The sequence below is a fragment of the Oryzias latipes genome, chromosome 22 (genome assembly GCF_053564925.1).
Source record: "Oryzias latipes strain Hd-rR chromosome 22, Olatipes_Hd-rR_3.1".
In the NCBI taxonomy this organism is placed as follows: domain Eukaryota; kingdom Metazoa; phylum Chordata; class Actinopteri; order Beloniformes; family Adrianichthyidae; genus Oryzias; species Oryzias latipes.
Window position 1 is genome coordinate 27,478,335 of NC_136258.1, and position 23,498 is coordinate 27,501,832.

Sequence of the window (23,498 nt, forward strand, 5' to 3'; positions counted from 1 at the left end):
CAGGTGAGCTTTGAAAACTTGCCACTTGCTAAACATTCAAGGAATCAAACACTGCTGCAGATCAAACAAGGACCAAAAGTTTCCCAAAAGCACTATAAGAAAGGATCACAAAGGGCTTGAGAGAAACGTGTAAGGTTAGGTAACAGCTCACAGATGATCTTCCTGTTGGGGTCTAGGTGGTACATGTACTTCATTTGGGTCTTTCCATTCCCCCCTATTCTCTTTGCGCAAATACTTTAATAAAAACAAAGACATGAATTCCTTGTTTTTTTTTGTTAATGCAGTTAAATGTTGTGCCTTTAATATCTTAGTTCTGTAAGAAAACGGTAAATATTAGTGCTCATGTGTAGATTTGGACTGAGGTTTCTTTGTATTTTGTTAAACAAAATTCTGTTTAATTTTGTTTATCTGGGTTGAACTGCAAATGAAGATTCTAATCTTAATCTAATATTACCCACTAATCATACATTCAAACTATCCGTTAATGTATTTCTGTGTCATTTTGTGTCTAATCACAAAAACATCTTTTGCCAAGATGCATAATTCCTGCCCCAAAAAAGTCCATTTATTGTACACTTTCAGCAACTTTTTCTCTCTTTATTTTTGTTGTTTTGTTCAAACTTCAACAATAGGCTGGTGAATTGAATGGTAGTACTTTAGGGAATCAGTTTGTGTTTCAGATACGATAATTAACTCAATAATTTTCAATAAAAAACAGAGCTGACCGGATGAGATCGTACCTGTCGGAAAATGCTCGTTAATCGCCCAGTTATCCACCTGCAGCGTAGCATTGCCCCCATTCCTGGTGAAGCGGACAACATGGTACTTCCCATCATTCACTGGGGTGCTGCTTTCCTGCACGATGATGTCCACAGTGCCGATGTTGAAGGTCACTCCAATTTTGCCTTGTTGCTAGAGAGGAAAAAGAACAATCATCAGGGTTTAGACTCATCGTTCTGCTCAGATCCTTGCACAGTTTGCACTTACAACTATGTAACGTTTTTCTTTCTTGGTTTAAGTTTTTTTTCTTTTACTTGAGTTTTGCTTTCTGGCATGTTTTATTTATTTATTATCTTCCATCACAGTTGTATATAGATTCTGGCATCAAAATCTTGGAAACATCCAACAAGTTGGCTGTTGTCCTGTTCTTCTGCAACCCTCTCTGTTTTGGTCCTTTCCAGTCTAGTCATCTAGACCCACTACACAGTGCTCTGAACCGTTTTTCTTCAATGATTTGTGATCTTCACTGGTGTCCATGGAATACATGAAATCTTTCCACCTTTATCCACCTTTGTCATGGTAGGAAGAACACGTCAATGTAAGGGTGGGGTCATCTAAGATAACACAAGGGTTAAAAAGAATTTGCATTGGTGTGGCTTTTGTGAGTCGGTCTTATTTCTCTTTTAGTTGAATTTGACTTTCAGTTTTGTGAATAAACAAAATCCAGCAGTCTAATTGTTGAAAAACATCTTTTTTATAATTGTCATCTTTACATACAGGTATATCAACACTTTAAGCATAAAAGGAAAACCTGATCTGTTCTTAACCAGATGCTTAAATACAAATTGATTCTTTTCTTCTTCATTATTTTGCTGAAAATCCACAGTCATGTTTAATCGGCCGAAGACTGCAATTGCACAGATCTGTGGCTAAAACTGTAAGGCTCATGTTTAAACACAGGATCTGTGGCTGCAAATTAGCCCATATTACCATCCCGCTACTGCTGTGCTTGACAGTCAAAAAGTGGTGTTAAAAGTTACAACAAAACTGGTTGTATCTCATGATGATCCGGGAGATCCATCATATTACATGCTTTTTTTTCCCAAGAAGCTGTTGCTTCTCTGTCTCTTCTACTAACTTGATCTGATATAGATTTAAAGCAGAGAACATTTTACTTACTTAGTTTACTTACTTATAATTATGGCTAAATATGTCCTTCACAACTATGCTAACAAAATAGGAGTATTTTGTGTTTTTTTTATAGAAAGAAATGATTCTATATATAAATAGTATTAACATAGTATTACATGGTCACTTTTGAAACTTTAACAGAATCCTTTACCTTTACTATTTCTGTTTTATTTCAACATGTTTCATTTTGCTTTTCATTTTTTGGTATTTTTGTTAATTTTCCTGCCAAGTGTAAAAAAAAATGTCTTTTGCACATAGTGTCAATGTTTGGTATTTTGAATGCGGAATATTTTTTTTAAATAAAGTTTATTAAAAAATGAATAACAAAAATAACTTGAAATAACATATCTTCCACTCATCCTAGGGTAGCTACACAAATTAAAAACTACAAAAAGTCCCTTATTACTGCTATGGTGTTTTATATATTTACACCCTGGAGCGCAAAATTCAACTGAACAGTTTTTCATTTTTTTAAAGCTGGTTCAACAAACTAAACTTAAGCAAGATCACAGTCTATTGAAACTCACAATATGTAGCATGAGATAGTCTCCCAGTCCAGCAGCACTGTCAATTCTGGCCAGGATGCCATCTTTGAGAGAGGTGCTGAAGCCCACGGTCAGTCTGTCTGTTCTCGTGCTCGGCCTCTCGTTGGCGGGCCAGTTAAATATAATCAGACCTCCTCCTTTGCCAAAGATATATGTGGTTCCAGCTGCAGAGAGCAGAAGAAGCAAGAGTTACAAAAAAATGACATTTGAAGGACAGTTTTTACTTCCAATCTTTAAAAACGTTTTTAGCCACTTTGATTCTTTGAGATTGAGGAATTCCTGAATGAGCAGCAGATCCGCCTTTTGCAGGATGTTAAACTTCAAAGGATCAAAGCTAAAAAAAAATCACGTATAAAAAACCTCACTGTATGTATGTGAATGTAGATTGAATTAAATCAAACGTAATTTATAAAAAGCGCATCTCATGTAGTGCGCAGCTCGAAGGGCTTTACATTTAAAAACAAAAACATACACTACAATAAAAGCGGTATCCTTAAGTTTTCTTTTAGAAGTTACTTTTATGAAAGAACATAAGGCTACTGCTCAGAAAGAGCAGATTTAATCTGAAAAAAATAATGCAGTTGCTAGTTTGGGGCTTTTTTCATGGATTTATGGTTTGAGTTGAAGCATGAATACTGGTGCGGACTGAGCTGGGCTGATTGCTGATGGGGTTCTGAACCAGGCAGAGATGCTTGTTGGCCCCGGGTTTGGTCATTCAACGCGTTGTCGGGGAGGTTGGACATACAAGGTTTGGTTGTTAGCCGAGTGAGGGGAAATGTGCTGGGTCTAGTCCACGTTAGGGAATGAAGACCATTCTTTTTGAAGTATTTTTTGTGTAAGCTGTACGGCGTTGGTTGAAGTCCAGTAACCGCAGCGCAAAGAAACCTTAAGCAAATCACGTCTCAGCATCTTAGTGTTGACACTTCGAGACTTTCATAGTGGAATGAGGAAAATCCGATTTTATTTTTGCGGAATATGATGACAAAGGACTGTGCACTGATAGTCCATTTGGTGTCATGGGGTTGCAGGAGGGCCACACGCCCACATGCACACCTCGGGGGAATTCAGAGATACCAGTGAACCTATGAAGCATGTTTTAGGACTGTGGGAGGAAGTGCCCAGAGAAAATCCAGGCATGCACAGGAGAACATGCAAACTCCACACAGAAAGGTCCCCAGCCAGGATTTGAACCAGGGCCCTGTTGCTATCAGGCAAGGGTGCTGATCACTGCAGCCTGGTTGTTAATACTTTAAACGAAATTGTGATATTGTTTATCATATTCTCATAAAAGGTACAACTGATTTCTACACAGGTGTGCTCAGCGAGTACAAATCCTAGTAAATGATCATCAAATTTCTGTGCAGGTTCTGCAGTAAACTGGCCCAACAAAAGACACGTCTACGCTGACCAAAAACAAATAACCGGCCAGCGTACACACTGGCTGCTTTATGCAACATTTGTAGCGGTGAGACGACTGTTGGCTGAGGATGAGGATTCTAGTCACAATGATACTTTGTTGGCAGAACTCACAGTCCTGCATCGACAGCGCAAAACACACCTCGGATCCCCGAGGCTACAAACACTATGCTAATACAGCAAAGGCGTGCCAGATTTGGGTTTGCGGCTTGGAAAACCTCGTCTCCAGTGAGCTGCCAGATAACCTGCAAGTTCAGAAACAGAAAAACTGAGATCTGTTGATGAAACTCATCTCACTGAACTCACTAATTATTTGCAGTCAGAGCTTGAATCCTACACAGACAGAAGATTCTTTTATTAGAAAGAAAAATGGGGGCAGAAATAAGAAATGCAGAGAACCCAACAAAGGCAAGGTTGGAGAGCCGGAGTTATCAAGAACAATCTCTGATTACAAAGTTATTCAAGGGTTGGAATCACATCAGTTTAGGAAGATTAGAAGAATGAAAGGCAGAAAATCCAGATTCAGCTCCTTTATAACTTAAGACCCATTCCAATGAAAATGGAAAATTGAAACTACATTTCTGTGTATTTCTGAATATTTCTATATTCAAATCAAAAACTAAAAATGGAATTTGTAAATGATCATAATTGTGATGTAGAAAATATGCTGGGTGGGCCATAAGCTCCCTGCTCCGCTCCATTCTGATGCATCCACTTGCAGACTAATAGATCCATAAACGCCTTTATTTTCCTCGTCTGAGCTGGGATTCGGATCTGTACGGCTGGATTTGCTCTTATTTTGCCCACCATTTTTGTTGCACTGCTAATGATCGGTTGGGGGTGTGAGGGGCTGTAAACTGCTGGGAGAGTGTTCCAGTAATGGTGATGGCAAAGTGGGGCGGGGTTGCTCCGCACCAATGGTCCGACTCACACCTCAGAAGTTCTGATGCTCTAATGAACTCCTGCCGCTTGGCAGAAAACGACCATTTTTGGTTTGTTTGTTTGTTTTTTAATGCTAAAAACTGCCTAATAATAATTTAAAGACCATTAGGAACACTTTAAACATAGATCAGAGATGATCAAAGATTTACCAAGGTGCTCTATAATCTTCGTATCTGTATTAGTCAATCTTGCTTTCAATAACAGATATTCCAGTGTTTCTCAGTCAGTTTTATTACCGTCCTCTCTTATCCAGCGTTCTGTACCTCCTAAATATAGATAATTTTACCTGGTAAATTAGATGCAATCTGATGGTTTTACTGGAATGCTATTCGTTCAGTTAAAAGAAAAAAAAAACTTTTAAGGATTTTTTCTGAAAATCCTATAAAAGACAGGGACACCTATTATCAATAGATGTTGAATGGCTCAATAACCAACACATAAGTGTGTGAAGGCACAAAGTTCTGTTTACTTCCATACATTTATGATCCCTGTAGAAACGAAAACAACTATTGGAAAAATCTATCACACCGCCAGCAAAATATAAACCATGATTGCAAAAAATGCGCTTATACATTTAGCAAAATGTCCAAATATGTGAACAAATAAATAAAAAAAATGAAAGAAAAAAAACACATCATGAAATAAGATTTTTCTGATGATTATGGCTTCTAATCTGTTGTTTCAGTCATATAAAAATGTACGTGAAGCTGGTGAAATGCAGTTGTTTATCTCCTTAATGAACAGGAAGAAACAAAAGACCAGAACTGGTTTATTGAAAGTGAAACTTTGTTCTAAAACAGCACAGAAAACATTTGGCCACTAGGTGTCACTAGAGCAGCTTTGTGTCAGTTCAATGCAAATGAAGGCAAAGCTCAAAGTAGAGCCAGTGGAAGGAACAATTTCCACTCAAGGAAAGTCAAAAAGGATCTTTACATCTTTCTGCATGATGTTTAGTAACTTTAGCACAACAGGGAGTAAAAACAGTGACAAGTCACATGATAACCTTTTCAATAGAGTACATATGAGGACAAAAAAAGTCATCTTTTAATTTATTGTCGCTGGAGCTGATATGTGTGACCGTTTTTGTGGTTTATGGAAGATCAATGTCGAAACCGCCCCCCCCCCCCAAAAAAAATAAATAAATAAATAAATCATATATTTTTTAATAAACTGAGAAAAAGAATATTTAAAAAAAATGCTTTATCAAGACACAATCCAAACCACAACTCAACATGAACATGACAGGAGGAAATGAGTGACAAACGAGGACCAGCTGAAGACACGGGGCTAAATAAACCAAGGGAGGAATCAGAATAACGGAGAGCAGCTGAAGTCGTCAGAAACTGAAATCAGGTGTGACCTTGATGGGCAGAGAGGAACCTGAACAACTGAACCAGAACATTTAAACACAACATTTAAAACATTCAACATGGGAAAGTTGTGGTTAAAATAATTTAATCTGAACTGAACTTTGGTGCTTCTTTTTTTCCCCCCCAAAAAAGTTTCTTGGAATGACTTTTGGTATTAGGCTGCTAACCTATCAGCCTATCAGTTCAACCTGTCAGTTCAAAAACATTACTATGATAAACTTCTGCGAAATTTGTGCTGTTTAAACATACATCTCATCCTGATGTTGCATCTATTTGCAGTCGATGATGATAAAAAAATTAAAAAGAATAAAAAAAGCTTTCAAGATATGAAACATCTCTTCCACTGAGAGATGAAATAGACCCTGGAAATTCCAACTATAGCTTTTGGCACTCACCATGACCAGCCTTCAGATCTGCTGGAGACCGGAATATGGAGACGGCTGAGGACGAGCGGTGCCTCGCCACGCGGTGGTGTTGCTGGTCAGAGTAGGCGTATGATGCTGCTACCACCTGATGTCTCGACGCGCTCGCAGAGCTCACCGCCTTTCCCAGCGGGAAAACGCTCTGCTTTGCTGATACAGCAATACATCCCAGAAGCAGCCATCCAATCCAGGCGCGTTGGTAAAGCACCATTCCAGCCAAACAGATCCTTTTCAAAGGATTCCCCACCGTTAAAGCACTGACGGGCCACATGAGGGCAAATGAAATCTAGCAAAAGAGGCTCAGCGCTCTAGATTTTCAGTTTAAAGGCATTTTATTTACAGTTTAGCTGTAAATATAACTTGTTTAAACAAAATAAAAAAGCAGAAAAAGTCATTTGTCCTCCAACACACGCTGTGTACTTCTCCTAATGAGTCAAGGAGGGCGAAAGCCTCTCGCATCTTCCTTTGAAACTCTTCTGCATCACTCTTCTTACGTCTCCTTCACTCCATCTTCAGCTCTTTCTCAGGAAGGCGTCTTTTTACAGAGGATCTGTCAACTCTACAATCCAGTTTGACCTGAAACCCAAACTGTAAATCCACTTCTTGATCACTTCTGCATGATCCTTTTCTCAGTGTCATTTCCAGTTTTTCAAAGTATCCCTTAAATCAAAGCATCCTAATAGAAGGACAGCAACTCCTGTCTTGTTCATAGATGTCCATTCGATCGCAGACCCTTCCTTTGATGTCTGCTCAGTCTGAACACACTCTTGCCTTCTAATGAAGCCAGCAACAATGATCTGGATCCCAGAGCGACCACAGAATGGGAGAGAGAGAGAGAGAGGGATAGGCTGGAGAAGGAGGAGTGGAGGAAGAGGTGATGAGAAGGTTGTGAGATGTAAAGGAAGGTGAAAGAGCGGCAGAGAGGATTCAGGAATGTGGAGAATGGTGGAAAAAGATGAGAAGGAGGCTGCAAAGGTAGAGTTTGTACACCATGAGAGACCCCATGAATGACAGAGCAGATGAACAAGTGAGACGTGAAAGAGGACAAAGAGGTAGGTTTTTCTCCAAATAGCCACAAAACTAGAAATCAAATAAACTTAATCATAAAATGGTTTATATATATGCAAAATTTAGGGTTCGATAGGGTTCAAAAAGTCCATGTAAAGGCAAGTAAATACAAATTCTTGCTCTCATGCATCATATTTAGGTCTTTAAGTCCATTTTTTGGCTCTACATATATATATATATATATATATATATATATATATATATATATATATATATATATATATATATATATATATATATATATATATATATATATATAAAACGCACAGCCATTGAATGTGTGTTGAAAGTTAAGCCAAGTTGAACTATGACCAAGTTAACAAAACTGGCAACCATTTGAAAATTGATTATGGAAGAGAAGTTAATAAATGTGGTTTGTGCGCGGCCAGAATTCTATGACACCAAGTCTTTCATATATCGGAATAGAGCTGTGAAGTGAGGTGGTGGACATGCTCTAGTACAGTGTTTTTCAACCAGTGTGCCACGGGAGATGGTCAAGTGTGCTGTGGGAAATTGCCCTCATTCATTGATCTAAAAACGTTTTCCATCTCCAGAATATCAGCTCTTTGTTCATCCAAACAGGCCCTGATTAAACACTGAGTAGTTAGGAATATGAAATATCATAAAATACGATTTTCTTGGTGTTTATTTGATTCTATTAAAGACATTTTGATAAGAATGACGAAGTACCACGATTTAGCCGTAGCGTCAGCTGTTTTTGGAAAAGTCCCACAACTTCAACTGTCTCCACCAATCATTCAACAATGAAGAGAGAAACGATCTCCGGCCATTTTCACACTACATCTCCCATGATGCATTGGGTTAAAGTGACTGCGTCTCAGCGCACAATAAGTCTTCGTGTTAAACATCTTGAAACCACAACAAACACACATCAAACAGTTTTTAAATCTTCTAACTTGACTTTTATTACATCTTTTAGAAAAAACAGCTGCAACTTCCATCTTTTTCTGCCACAATTATCAAAAAAATGCACGTGAGATTGCAGAAGGGCTGTAGATCAATACAGACTATGAGTTTCTCCTCTTTTTTTTTTTTTTATAATTTTCGGATGTTGGTGTGCCGCGGGATTTTTGTCAAGGTGTAAAGTGTGCCGTGGCTAAAAAAAGGTTGAAAAACACTGGTCTAGTAAAAGGTAGCAGAAGGAACAGAAGACGACTCTCCTCCTTGCTTGTCCAGTGTGAACACCATGGGCTAAATGCCTCTGGTGTAAACGTAGCTTAAGGCCTTATAGTGGGAACAGATATAGCTAAATATAGCTGTTATTTCGTTCATTATAGCTTTACCATCCAGCCAATCACGGCAATTACACTAAAGTAACACAAATACACTATGTCACTTTATGTAATCTTGTTTTTTTTTATTGTGTGTTTGTTTTCTTTTATTGTGTGCTATAGGGCTTCTTCTCGTATCGAGGAATTATAGTACTGTACAGTTTTAATGGGTCGTTGTGATGTACATTTTTCAAGGCACTTTCTGCATCTTATAAAAACTCTTGGGGATAAATCAAATTGAATCGAAAGTCGAATTGTATTGAACTGAATTGACGGGCTGCACGGTGGTGCAGTGGTTAGCACTCTTGCCTCACAGTAAGAAGGCCCCCAGTTCAAGTCCTGAACAGAACACCAGTGGGAGTCTGCGACCTGGCAACCTGTCCAGGATGTCCCCTGCCTTCGCCCGCGAGTGGCTGGGATAGGCTCCAGCAGCCCTGTGACCCCGAAAGGGATAAATTGATCAGAAGATGAATGAGCAAATTGAATTAAATTAAAGGCAGAGGTAAATCCGGGATGAAGACCGTCACTTCAGAGCAAAGCTCCTCATTAAGCGTCACCACTTTCCTTTTGTCTTTGACAGCAAAGAATCTCTAGTTTGTAATTCCATCACTGAAGAAAATCCGGCAAGATCCAATAAAGACGTAATTTTTGCCATTTTAACGATAAGGTAAAGTGAAGTTGAGTGTGACCCAAAGAGCCAAAGAGGCATCGGCACAATCTTTATAATGTCATGCCGCCGCCCTGTTGGCGTGGTCATGAATCTAGACGGCAGCATGTCAGGCCTCAGTAAGTCAGGCGGGGATCACACTGTTACGAAATCTGGGCCAGGGCAGGGCAGGTCGGCAGCAGCTCTGACTGGACAGTGTATAAATAAATAAAAGGTCATTTTCTTTCGTTTCTTCTCAATCAACCTTTGTTGATTGGTATGCCTTGGTCTGTAGCTTCCTGCTGTAGCACTTTACACATAAAAAACAAGAAAGAAAGAAAAACACCTTTTTGCTAGTGTCTGAGACATTTGATGTCTAGAGCCTGACTTGGAGCATTTTCTGACTCGATTTTTGTTTTTGTTTACTTCTTTTACACATATTTTTAGATTGAAGCATCTACTAAATGTGATTAACTGTAAATAAACCCAAAAATATATGCATGACATTTTACATTTATAGGTATATCATCACCAGAGGAAACTACACAATCCGGGCCTTCATGACACAACCTAACTGCAGCCAAAGGTTATTCCATTCAATAGCTTCAGTTTCCTGTTCTTTACTTCTTTTAATAAGCAAAAATTTACTTTGCAGTCGTTGATATTTGCTGTCTTTTCCTTTAAGTTTCTATTTAAGTGATACATTTATTAGTGAGTGTCTCATTTAAACATTTCAATCATTTTGCCTTGATGTCACTGACGTTCTCCGGCACGTGGATGAAAAAACATCTCAGAATTGACCCATAAAGTCAAGTATTGATGATTATTTTGATCATCTAAAATATTAAGGTTATCCCAGAATCTAAAAACGTTTTTGTTTTGTTTTTAACTGTAAGGGCTCAAATGAAATGGTAAAGTTAAAGCAGCATATTTCCCTTAGTCAATCCATTGAGAAATGCTCTGTTATTTAAATTAAAAAAAACACACAAATTTGTTTTTAAAAGAACTGACTGCCCTTTCCTTATTTTTTTGGTGCACTGCCATTCATGTTCTTGATTATTTTCAGGTTTTTTAAAATACGGATATGGGGCTCAGCTGAAATATGAAGCGTTTTTATTTCTTCCTGAACTGGAAGTTTCTTAAATATTAAGCAATGACAATTAAGTTGGATAACTGGATTTCATATTAGCTAAATGACTGGTCTAATGATCCATCTGCATTGATGTGACGAATCTTACTAAGAAATTGTGTGAAAGTTTCACATTTTTGTATTATTTTTAGCATCCGTCACTCAATGCAAATGTTTCTATGGAGGAATTTGGTTGCATTTCATCTAAAAAAGGAAGAAAATACTCAACACCATTTCCAGAAGTTGCATCATCACTTCATCAAAGAGTAGTTGAAGCTATTTCACAGTAGCAAGAAGTTCAGCCTGCATGCATTGTTGTGCATCTGAATGCTTTTCAACACTGCAGTTGTGCAGAAAGACAGAGTTTGTGGAACCTTTTGGCCGGCGAGCAGCTGTCATTTATTTTTTCATCTGAATCAAGGCAAACACGTCCACATCTAAAACATGTTCCCTTTTGTTTATTTGTTTTACTTTTATGGTAAAAGTGTTCACCAAATGTCGATCACGTTAAAATCCACGTCGTAAGTCAAACGGCGTAATTTGAAAAAGCTATTGATGCTTTTATCTATGAAAAGTTTGAATTTTATGAGCGGTCACTGACAAAAGAGGGCGTCAGCTCCTTATATTGACATTTTATAGGAAGGCGGAGCCTTCAGCCATCAGAAACGGAGTTTAGGAGGCAGACCACATTTCCATTGATGTCCACCTTTCCTTTATAGCAAAGCTTTTATCTCATGTTGGCCCTTGTATATTCCTTGTATATTTTTTCTAATACATTAATCTCTTCATTTCTGGAATAGCTGCAAGTTTGGACACTCCTAGAACTGAATTTGAAGAAAGTAAAAAGCCCCTTGTTTTATGGAAAATTTGATTTTCTGTCTTGCAAGAAAAAAATGTAAAGAAAGTTTTCCAATAGCAAAATAATCTTAGTTTAAGAAAATGTGTTTTAGTAACTAGGATATTTTTCTAAAAATAAGAATTCTTGGTAAGGCCATTTTTCTTTCCTCGTTGGCAGTTTTTTTATTTAAATAAAGAAATAATTGTTTTGCTTAGATCTGTTTGTCTATATCTGTTAAAATATATGTCTTATTTGTTTTTCTATGTGTCTGTGTTCTGTTGTAACCAATAAGAAAGTCAAATATTCTTGGAAGAACGCTGCAAATAGTGAGTCTCAATCTTATTTTTGCTAAAATAGATTTTGTTTTCTGTTTTTTTCCAATGCATGTGGAGAATTGTACAGAATTAGGTTTTTTTTGTATTCAAATGTGTACATTTTGTAACTGGTTTATGATTGTAATGTTCAAATTATTGTTACTTTTATTTCTTGTCAAGTTTAAAACGGCCAGATCCAGAATGAGGATGCAGTGCAGGACTTGATGCTTAACTGCATGCGCCTCTGCAAATAAATCCACTTGTGCACACTGCAGCATGGCGAGGTGAGACAAGTTGCAGGGGAGCTCGTTCATCTATATCTCATGAATCGATAGAACAAGAAATATTTTTATTTTACGTCATAAAGAAAAAGTTAATAATTGTTTTTTTTTTATTGTGCAAATAAAAGACATTTGAAGCTGCAACAGGTTGTTAATATAATGTCAGTTTTTATAGTAAGAAATCTCTTTGTCATCCAAGTTAACCCATTACAGTAATGCAACAAATGCTTCCATTATTACATGTATGACCCTTTATGACTATAGATAGACTACATGGAGCAGCTTAGTTTGGCTTTCATGCTGTTGTGTGTCCTAACCTATCAAGCTACTTCCAAATTATCCAATTATTATCTGCAGTTAATAATAAAGACAGAAATAGCTGTGAGCTCTACTCTTAGAGTCAGGTTTCTCTGCATGTAAACCTCTTCCAGGTCTTAAAGCTGGTGTTCAGCGATGTCCTTGGTGTTATCTGTAAGACTTAATCAAAGGACGTCCTCTGCTTCAAAACGGAGTTAATGCAGGGCGGCTGAAACCTGCGAGGCGGCCGTTGAAACAAACACAAAAGTTCCATTAAAGAAAAATTAAGAGCCACAAAGACGGTGCCTCAGCAGAATATACAGCAGGGCCTGTCACATTAACATAAAGCATGGCGCTCAGGAATTATTAGCCTCGCTAATCTCCACAACACTCAGACGCAGCATTGCACTGCTCAAATGACCTGTCTGCCGTGATGCATGGCTGTTTTTCCCCACCAAGTGAAGAACGCCGGCTCCACACCAACCTGCTCCCCCATCTTCTTTATTTCTTGCTCTCCCGCTTTTTATTTCACCTCTTGCTCTGGATTTATAAGAGGTGGAACAGTGAAGGGCTAAAGATTACACAAACAACAACTGAAGAAGACCAGCGAGTTGAAGGTCAACAAACACATTATCCTCCACCTATCAAGAGTGTATTAACTCAGCTCATTCCCTCCTGCGTTACACAGAGATAAACCAGGTCGCATCAGCTTCTCCTTCGTCAGCCTCACCTATCTGCCGAGCAACAACAGTTTAATGGCGCTGAGTTTCAGCTTGTGCTCCCGCAGCCCGAGGGTCGTCCTGCCACACTCAGCAGGAACGGAGGAGCGCTTGTCCAGAAAGAGGCGGCTCTGCAGCTTCATGGATGCACTTGGTGCTGATGGTCTGAGTGTTGGGCTTAGGAGATCAATGGCTGATCCAGCACACAGCAGGGCAGATATAAAGGTCAGTGAAGGGGAAAATAGACTCTCTGTCACCCTGCCGATTGCTCTGATTGCCTGCCAGTCTGCTCAATTGTGACCGGCCGGCCCACCCCGTCCCTGCCCAGCAATTACCTGCAAGACAGGACAGAGACTCCCAAAGACACACCCCTCACCCCGCTGTGTGCAACATTTTGCAAGCTGAACCTCTTATTCTTCGATATCACACTGAGGTTGAGCTGAAGCCATATTTCAAAAGATATCCCAGCAGTATTCCCACGGGGCTCAGTTTTAGGACCCATCCTGTTTATGCTTTATACACTACCTTTAGGAAACATTATCAGGTAACACAGCATTATTTTTAACTGTTACGCAGATGATACGCAGTTGTATTTATCTATTAAACCTGAAGAAAATGACCATATAGAGAAACAGAACGTCTGCATCAGAGACATCAAGACCTGGATGACAATTAATGACCTCCTCTTGAACACAGAAAAAAACTGAGGTCATTATACTAGGTCCTAAAAACCTCAGAGATACTCTGTCTGCTCAGATAGTCTCCCTGGATGGTGTAAGTATAGCCTCCAATTCCACAGTTAGAAACCTTGGGGTTTTATTTGACCAGGATTTATCATTTATCAGGCGTGTAAAACTGCATTTTTTCACCTGCGGAATATTGCTAAGATCAGAAATATACTTTCCAAAAGTGATGCTGAAAAACTCATCCATGCATTTGTTACGTCGAGGCTGGATTACTGCAACTCTTTGTTAGCAGCGTGTCCTAAGAGTTCTTTAAGAAGTCTCCAGCTTGTTCAGAACGAGGCAGCTAGATTGTTAGCTGGAACTAGCAGAAGAGATCACATCACTCCTGTGTTAGTTTCACTTCACTGGCTCCCAGTTGATTCCAGAATCAAGTTCAAGATCCTCCTGCTAACCTTTAAGACCTTACATGGTATGGCCCCATCCTATATCAAAGACCTCATAGTCCCTTAACATCCAAACATAACACTTCGTTCGCAAAATGCAGGACTGCTTGTGGTTCCTAGAATTTTAAAAGTGCAGTTGGAGGTAGAGCGTTTATCCACCAAGCCCCAGTTTTATGGAATAAGCTCCCAGCTCATGTAAGGGAGGTTGAGTCAGTTTCTACATTCAAAGTTAGACTGAAAATATTCCTCTTTGGACAGGCTTATTGTCAGACTAGCACAGAATATTTACCTTACTGTTAATTTTTTTAAATTAAACTTAACAATAACAATAAGGTTGTTATTAGGCTGCTAGAAGTTTGAAGCTGGGGAAACTGCACTGGGGTTCTGTCTTCTTTTCTCATCTACTTCTACCCTCCTTCTCTCCTCTACTCTTGATCATTATTCATCATTTAGTTCTCCATGCCTCTGTTTGGTGCAGTGATTCATGTACTGTCCCTCTTTCCCACTCCCCCCTTTGGGAGTGGGAGTGCTTCCAGATTCCAGTTGGCTCATCCGTGCTCCTGTTCCTGACCGTGTAACTCGTCTCTGGCTCGCCTCTACTACTGTTCCTACACCTGGATGTGGATCCTGCCTCTGGCTCGTCTCGCGCCCCCAGACGTCCCCCAACTCTATCTGGATGAAGCTCGCCTGCTGAACTTTATATATGTAGTTGTAGAGTTAGATAAGTTAATTCTCTCTAAGAGTTATGGTACATCGCCTGTCCGTCCTGGGGGAGGATCCCTCCTTCATGTGGGCACTCCTGAGGTTTCTTCTGGAATCGTTTTTTTGTTTTTTTTGTTTTTTCTTCCCGTGAAGGAGGGTCTAAGGGAAGGGATGACCGGTTAGTTTAGTCTGTTTAGTTAAAGTTTTAGTATTATCCTGTTGAACTCTATGCATTTATGATCCTTTTTGATTGTATGTTTACCTTACAATTACCGGTACGAAGCCCATTGAGATGATTGTTGTTGTGAATTTGGGCTATACAAATAAAATTGAATTGAATTGAATTGAATTGGTATCTAAAGTCCAGTATTACAGTCATTCGTTATAGCTGCGAGTTTGGTCCACTTCTGTGGGCTGCTGGTTCAGTATCTTTCTTTTGCTGCAGACAAACTCTCAGCTAAAAAAATGTCTAGAATAGATGTCTATGAAGACTCTCATTCATCCAGGTTGGTTCCATTGTAGTAGGTATAGGGGATGTCATCTGGACTTGGTTTTAAAGTTGGAAGACGTTTCACCTCTTATCCAAGAGGCTTTGTCAATTCTGAAATAGCTGGTCTAAGAGCTGGTATATATGCGCTTATGGGGGAGGAGTCAGACCTGAAAAGGTCTTCCAACTTTAAAACCAAGTCCAGATGACATCCCCTAAACCTACTACAATGTCTAGAATAGAATAGAATCAGCACAATGTCATGATCTACTCTGCAAATACTAAAGACAAACAGTAAATTTAGTTAAATCATTTAACAGGCACACAAAAAATAAGACTCTGCCCTCATACAAGTTCACTTGTTAACTAAAGGGCACTGAGCCACTGTGTCCTTTTTGTGCCACTATATTGCGGCCATATTTAAATTATAAAGGAAAACTAGTGATAAATATGTCAGCTTTATAAATACAAATTTAAAAATAGGAGCCCTATTACCTGTCGAACAACTAAATGAAACATTATGATGCCAAAACGCCTCATAACTGCCTCGTGGTAAAACTCTTTGACTCAACAAACGATTCCTTTTTTCGAAATGTTTGCATCTCTTCTACAAAGAAAGTATTTTTCTGATTGCCAAACAAGTAATATAAACCAAATTCCTCCAAGTTTAATTTAAAGAAAAATAGAGATTGTGAATTCTGCATCTGTCAGAAACGCCAGAGCGATGAGGATAAGGAGGTTGATCAAAGAAAAGAAGACATAGAAAAGATCTCAGCCAACCAGCCTCTGAGAGTTTAATGGAGCCAAGAACACATAAGCTCCTCACAGGGATGAAGGTTCAACTGATGGTCATTTCAGCTGATGCTGAGAAGAAGGGAGGACGTGGTCAACGGTGCATGGAGAGAATACACCTTTGTGTGCATGTGAGCGCGTCTTTTGTTACGTCTTTTATGTCTTTTGTTTAAAAGCTTTAGAAATTAAAAACTGGATTTCTCAAAAACTGGTGGAGGTTGATCTTTTTAGAAAAATTGTCTGTCGAGGAAAATAAGGAATTCTATCATTTGTTTTGTTTTTTAGTGCGTGTTTCCTTTCATTCATCCCTTTTTTCTTCCGTCCTTAAACTGCAATAGCTGTTTCATCAACAATACTATTTATTCAACTCCTTAAATTCAAGATCAGCTTTTCATTCCACGACCGTGGTTGTTCTGGTTCTTATTGTCCCACAGAGTGTAAGGTCATGTAAATCACCACCGGTCCACAACTCAGGGGATTTCTAAAGAACAACTGCCGTCACAGGATACGACACAGGCTTTTTGATTTTGGCTACAAACGGCATGATCGAAATTATTAAACCAGTGGGAACGCTTTGAAAATAGATGGATAGAGGGACTTAAAATAAAACGTGTGTGATTATGTTCAAACCTCAATATTTGGATCACCGTTTTATTTTGGTTCAATATTCGATAAGAACAACAAACAAACAGAAACAGAAAACAGAAAACAGAAAACTCCTTCTTTAATTTGCCAATAAGAGAGTAACAATAAATAGAAACCTTTAAGTTGGCTTTTACTGAATGATAATGTAATTAAACAATGTCAAGCATATTAAAATTAGCACAACACGTGTTTGACATTTTCAACATAAACATATGCAGTGTGAACACAACAATTAACTCTTCCTACGATTTGGTTCAATGGTGTAACATTTGATTTGGTTTGAACCAAGAATTGTTGCATCCCTAGTGGTTAGTACCGCACAGCAAGGCTCTGGTTCGAATCCCAGGAACCTTTTTGTACAGAGTTTGCATGTCCTCTGCGGCTTCCTTCCTTAGGGTGTACCCGGCCCTCACCCAACAGAAACTGGTTGGTTGGTTGTTTGGATGGATGGATGGATGGATGGACGGACGGACGGACGGACGGACGGACGGACGGACGGACGGACGGATGGACGGACGGATGGATGGATGGATGAGAAAAATCTGACCAGCTCTGTTCCTGCGCTGCCTCTACTGTTCCGGGTTTCAAAATAAACACTTCTGTGGTACTTTTAAAAGAAAACTTTATTTTGTATTTAATTTTACTTTTACAAAAACCTATCAACATTTATGACATAAAACCTGCATTTTTTACAAGGACTCAGTCAGGAAGGAGAGAGCATGGGCCCTGATTGCTTAAGTTTTGGATGAGCAAAGAGAGCGGGACGTAAACCCCTCTTCCAGGGACCATGGGGGGATAGACCGGATACGCAACTGACCCAATGTAAACGAACTGACAGTCATGAGACAGACTCCCCATGCAACGCAAAGGAGATATTCCAAAGACGGACCGGTGTACGTGTTGGGGATTAGCTGACTGTTGCTTCTTGATTATAAAGCTTCTGCATTTTCACCTCTGATGATATTTTGAGGGAGTAAAAAATCAGATCTGTGTGTATGACCGAGACACCAGGTCTTTGAAAGACCTCTGGAGGATCACAACTCATTTGATCGCATCTCGACACTCGTCCTCATCAGTAGTCAAATGGCCAGAACCAGAAACCAGGCTGCGGACTCGATTAAAGAGGATGCACCCCTTAGAACCTCTGCGAAGCACAAATCACAAATGCTGCAGCTACGAATGATGAGTGCATCTCAATGGTTTAGGAAGCCAAGCTTATGATGCCCAGGAGCTTTAACTGACTGGGCCATAACTTCTCCAAGCAATTCCTCTTTCTCTCAGCAAAAGCAGGAGGATTCCATTTTTTCTTATTCAAAAAGACCAACGAGAAGCCATAACTTTTACCAGTCCAGTCCAATACCTGTTCACATTTCCTGTCTTTGATTCATATTAATTTTTCCACCACTGCTCAGTCATAAGACGCAGTTTATTGCCTCACTGCACCACTTCATCTTCTGCCGGTCTCCTCACTGTAAACCCTGTGACACACTTGTGATGGATGTGGACTCCAGCTCAAAGACCTAACACCCTTCAGTTCCCTGTCCTCCTCCACCCCCCCCGAGGAAAAAGTTTGGTGCATTTTGAGAAGCACGACCCACCGGCATAGACCCCTGCTTTGTTTTCTAAGATTCAGCTTTAAGAGCTGGCTGACAATCAAAACTCTGTAGCCAAATCCATGTTGTGTTTAATCAGATGCTGCACACTCTTTCAGAAACTTCCCTTTTCATTGCTTTTACTTGAAAGCAACAGCTCAGATTCTTCAGTGCTTCCAACCATCTGGAGCATCAGAATAAGTCGCGGTTAAAATATCTCCTCGTTAATCGGATCTCTGTGGATAAACTAGAATAATAGAGATTTTAAATAAAATTAGGATCTTTTTTTAAGGGTTCAAAATAAAGGAGACATAACTAAGTTTACAAAACTGCATCCATGCAAACCACTTCTGCAACAAACTTGATGATTTACGTTTATTTTTTATTTTTTTTATTTTTTATTTTTTACTTGTCCTGTCCAACAGCTGGGCAGGCAGATGAGAACTGAAGGCCTCTTGTGTTGGACATATTTTACTTAAAAAACAGTTATTAACCTTCCGACAAACCAGAGGTATAAACTTTATTAATTTCAATTATGTTTGAAAATCTTTGGTGTTGGACCGGACGGAAAAGGAAAGAAGGGAAGAAGAGAGAGGGATGTTAGAGAGAGGGGGGGGTAGGAGGGTGATAACAGGAAGGGGGGGATAAGACCATGAAGCAGCATAGAGCAGCAAGTTTACTGGTTGTTTATCATTACGGTAAGGTTCAAATGTAGTACAAAAAGGGCGGGGCCTGTCCACACACACTCAAATGTTATCAATACACCTGCTGGCTGAAAAAATGTCCACATGTCGACATGTACACAAAACAGATAGTGTTCACACACGCATACTTATGCCTTTAAACCAACTAGTGTGAAATATTTCATTCCTTCAATCATGCAAACTATTAGTGCAAAGGTGAGCTAACACCTGTGCTCAGGTGAGTGTTTATGTTTTTCTAAAATGGACAGTGGAATGTGAAAAGAAGGAAGGAGAGTGCCCAGCCACCCCCACACCCAGACCCCCGCCGCAGCAGCAGCGGCAGCCGGAACCCCCCAACGCCACACGGCAGCAGGCAGGGAACAACCGGGTTCAAAATAAAGGAGACATAACTAAGTTTACAAAACTGCATCCATGCAAACCACTTCTGCAACAAACTTGATGATATACGTTTATAATTCACAGCACCAATTTACAAGCATGGAGGAGGAGGCTTGCTGATTTGGGCTTTCTTTTTGGTTTTTCACAGTCATTCAAAGACCCACTCCAATTAAACGTGTTATTGGTGTTGATGTTCATGTGGCATTGTTTTAGTGATGGAGGACATTAAGAAATACTATATACTGGTCAGTATTGCCTGCCATTTTTGTTGCACCGCTAATGCTAGCTTGAGGTTGTGAGAGGGCTGTTAGCAAGTGGGAGAGCATGCCATCAGAAGAATCATGGGAAATGAGAAGAAGCTGACTCCCCACCAAAATAAAATTCTTATTAAAAGGCTCAAAATAAACATTTTATAAATAATGGAAACCCCTCCCTTATATAGGCCTACTTCAAAATGCTTTCAGCTCATACTTAAATCAATAGATTAAAGTCCCACTCTGATCATCCTTTCATCTAAGCACTCAGTGTTTTTTAAATTATGTTTATGCAGTTTTTTTTGGCTGAACTAAAAAAAAAAACTGTGTCCTTTTCTAGGACGTAGTTTCTGCAGAGCGGCAGCAGTTCATCAGAACTTCCCCTCTAAGAGAGGTAGTTTGTCATCTGCTCCTGATTCACAAGGATGCAAAAGTTTTAGTTTTAATTAAAAACTTTTCCCAAATTAAAGTTAAATATGACATTTTACCCTGCGACAGACTGGCGACCTGTCCAGGATGTCCCCTGCTTTCGCCCACGGGTGGCCGGGATAGACTCCGGCAGCCCCGTGACCCCAAAAGGGACAAAGTGGGTTTAGAAGATGAATGAATATGACATTTCATTTATTTGTATTTTCATTGACTTTGTTCTTTGGCTTCTTAATGATGGTTGAATGAATGTTCTGTGAGATCACATAAGAAGTTACTAATATGCTATTTGTCAATGAATATGATAAACCTGAATGATCTCATTAAAGTCTAGTCAGAACGTCCAACACCTGACTACTGATTTTCTGACAGAGAAGGTTCTGCAGAAGTGTTGTTCACCCCTCAGATGGAAGGAAATCAGAAGGAAGTTCATTTGCTAAGAAATTTCCACTGAGCAGTCCCAGATGGTGGACAGTCATGATGCAACGGCGTGTCAACAGCGAGACAGCTGTACGTTTCAAAGGAAGATCTGAGCGGGCCTTCCTGCATTCTGAGCAAACAGCACAGAGATTGTGGCAGCGCCACCAAGCACTTTGAACTGTTTTTGCAGCTTTATGCACCATTTGGTGACACATACGGCCAGATGAACATTCTTCCTCATTCCAAATGTTAAATTTTGAAAAGAAGTCATCTAAAGTGAAATGAAAGAAGCAGCCGGAGCAGCAAATACCACTGGAATTCTAGGATTGGTTAAAGAGCTCAGACAGAACCAAAGGGGCCTCAGAGTGGAGACGAGAATTTCCATCACGTGCTGCTGAAAGGTTTGAGCACACAACAGACTCAGCTTGGTTTGTCAGGAGTATAAAGATATAAAAGAGTTTGAGCCTCAAAGAAGGAGCTGGACCCAAACGCCTTCTTTGAGGCTGAAGTCTGTTGATGATGATATGCTGCCCCCCAGTGGTTCAAATTGGATCCAAAAACGTCGGCTTTATCTCTTCTGCCATCTTTGAAAATTGTGTTTAACCCTTGTGCTATCCTAGGCACTTTAACATAGGGAGTTGGGTCATCTAGACCCACTAGAAAGTGCTCTGACCTTTTTTTTTCAATGATTTGTGAACCTCACTGGTGTCCATGGATTACATGAAATCTTTCCACCTTTATCCACTTTTGTCATGGTAGGAAGAACACGTCAATGCAAGGGTGGGGTCATCTAAGATAGCACAAGGGTTAAAGTGCCTGAGGGACTGAGACAGCTATTAACCGAAAGTCTCACGACAACTTTCAAGGCAGCTATAACAAATGGGAAGTTTGCACTCAGTATCCCACACAAACCTGAAGTGAAATTTTCATCCGTAAAAATTATGAGTCCCTCATGTCTTTAATGTGATTCAAAAAAACTCAAGGAGAGAAAAAGTCCCACTTCATCAATATGCTATAAGGTGGTGTGTCAAGGACAGCTTGATCACAATCCCGCCTTCTTATGGTGACGAAAAAACATGGTAAAAGTTATCGGGTTAGTGTTTCCCGCAGGTAAAGGTTGGAATCTGATGTGTTGATAGGTCCAAACTGCTGCTGCTTTGGTTTCACTTAAAGATCCGCTCTGATAAAAAAGGGTGTTTTTAACGTGTTCTTGTGGCATTTTGGTGATGATGGAGGACATATATAAAGAAAATTAGGCTTAAAGTCGCATTTCTGAGTGTTTCTTTGTTCAAATCGTTTTGAATCAGGAGCAGATGAAAAAAGTCTGACATAGAAAAGATGCTGGAAAGGCCACAATCTCACTGCTTGTAAGGGCCGGAAGCTAGCGGTAGAGCGTGTAAACAGATGGATGTCGAGAAGTAAAGGCGGGCTTACTCCTCGCCACCGGTCCTGCCCCCAACTCAGAGGCATCATTTTTAAGAACTATAGGAAAATGTTTTTTATTTTGACTGAACACGGTATAATTATGATTTTTTTTGTCATAATTGTGGTAGAGTGTCTTCCCTGAGACTGGAAGGTCGTGAGTTCAAAACCAATGTGACCACCACCCTCCTGGTGTGTTTGTGAAAAGGCCAAGGGGGTGCAGTTAAAATTGGTGGAGCGGGACAAAACTGTTGCCTCCGTCCTCCAACAGTAGCATCTGATCACCCAAACACTCCCTCCCCCTGCGTGTGCGTAATGGCCGTCGTGGTGATCGATCTGTACTGTATTTGCTAAGAGATCCATTTTTTAACGTATGTCCTCCAACATAAGTTAAATGTCAGCGGAGCTCCAGACCAGCTTTTGGAGGGGTAACACTGGAGTATCCAACTTTTCTTTTCTCCAAAAGTGAGGTATCCCCTCACTTTTAACCGCATTGATTTTAACAGCCCACCTTTCCAGCATCATCTATTGTTCTTAAATTGCTGTCCATTTGCCACTGAAAGGGCGATGGGGGCCAGGGCGTTGTTCGTGACATAAAATGGGTTTTATGGATGTATTAAGCTCAAAATGTATTTGAACCTGTCACAAATGCACTATTTTCAGCCATCATCTTCCCCAAATCTTCACAGTAAATGTCACAGCCCAATGCTTCCATAGAATCTACTAAATTATCAGCAAAATGTTAGATTTTGGTTTGATCATCAGTATCGCAAGGATTTTCTCTTCTTTGAAGTCTGAATCAGTAGTAATATTAGAAGCAGGAACCAGGAACTCCTTCAAGTCTCATGACGTCCTGGTTGAATCGGCGTGTTCTGCTTAAAAACATGTTACTGTCACGTGGTCAGACTCGGTCACAGTTCACGGCTCCTCCAAAAGGATGATGATGTAAAAACCAACATCAAACGCACTAAAGATTGGCTGAAAAGAGAACTGGAGCTCAATCTAAACCGTCTGCGTCCTGTGAAGATCTGAGAGCTGAAACTCACCTTTGAGGGAGCTCATCAAACCTGACAGAAGTGCAGCGCTTCGCTCAGGAGGAGCTTCATAACCTGCTCTACTGCTGCATGGACCGGATTTCAGGGCTGTGCGACAAATCAGGTCAACATTTTTGCCATTTACCAGAAACACTTTTAAATCTTTGACACCCTCAAGGTTCAAGAAGAAAACCCATCGCAGGGGTGAGCTGAACAGTCCAACTTGCCAAAGTTGAATGAAAGCAGGTAGAAAACATATTAATTCAAGAGAACAACTTGATCATGAAAAAATATATGTATTCAATTTTTTTGATGGATAAAAA

The 23,498-nt window shown here is 39.8% G+C and overlaps 1 protein-coding gene across 13 annotated transcripts in view; it reads right to left on the bottom strand.

Annotated features, from left to right (window-relative positions):
• nrxn3a (neurexin 3a) overlaps positions 1 to 23,498 on the bottom strand; it is a 166,985-nt gene that overhangs the window by 19,783 nt on the left and 123,704 nt on the right. For all 13 annotated transcript variants that reach the window (XR_002292952.3, XR_002292950.3, XR_002292951.3 and 10 more), the window contains 2 exons: positions 2,439 to 2,620; positions 741 to 912 (listed from right to left, as the gene is read on the bottom strand). Coding sequence is in view for 9 of the 13 variants with exons in the window: in XM_078941124.1 (XP_078797250.1) it covers positions 741 to 912; positions 2,439 to 2,620 (354 nt within the window). In the remaining 4 variants the exon portion in view is untranslated. The remainder of the gene's footprint in view (positions 1 to 740; positions 913 to 2,438; positions 2,621 to 23,498) is intronic.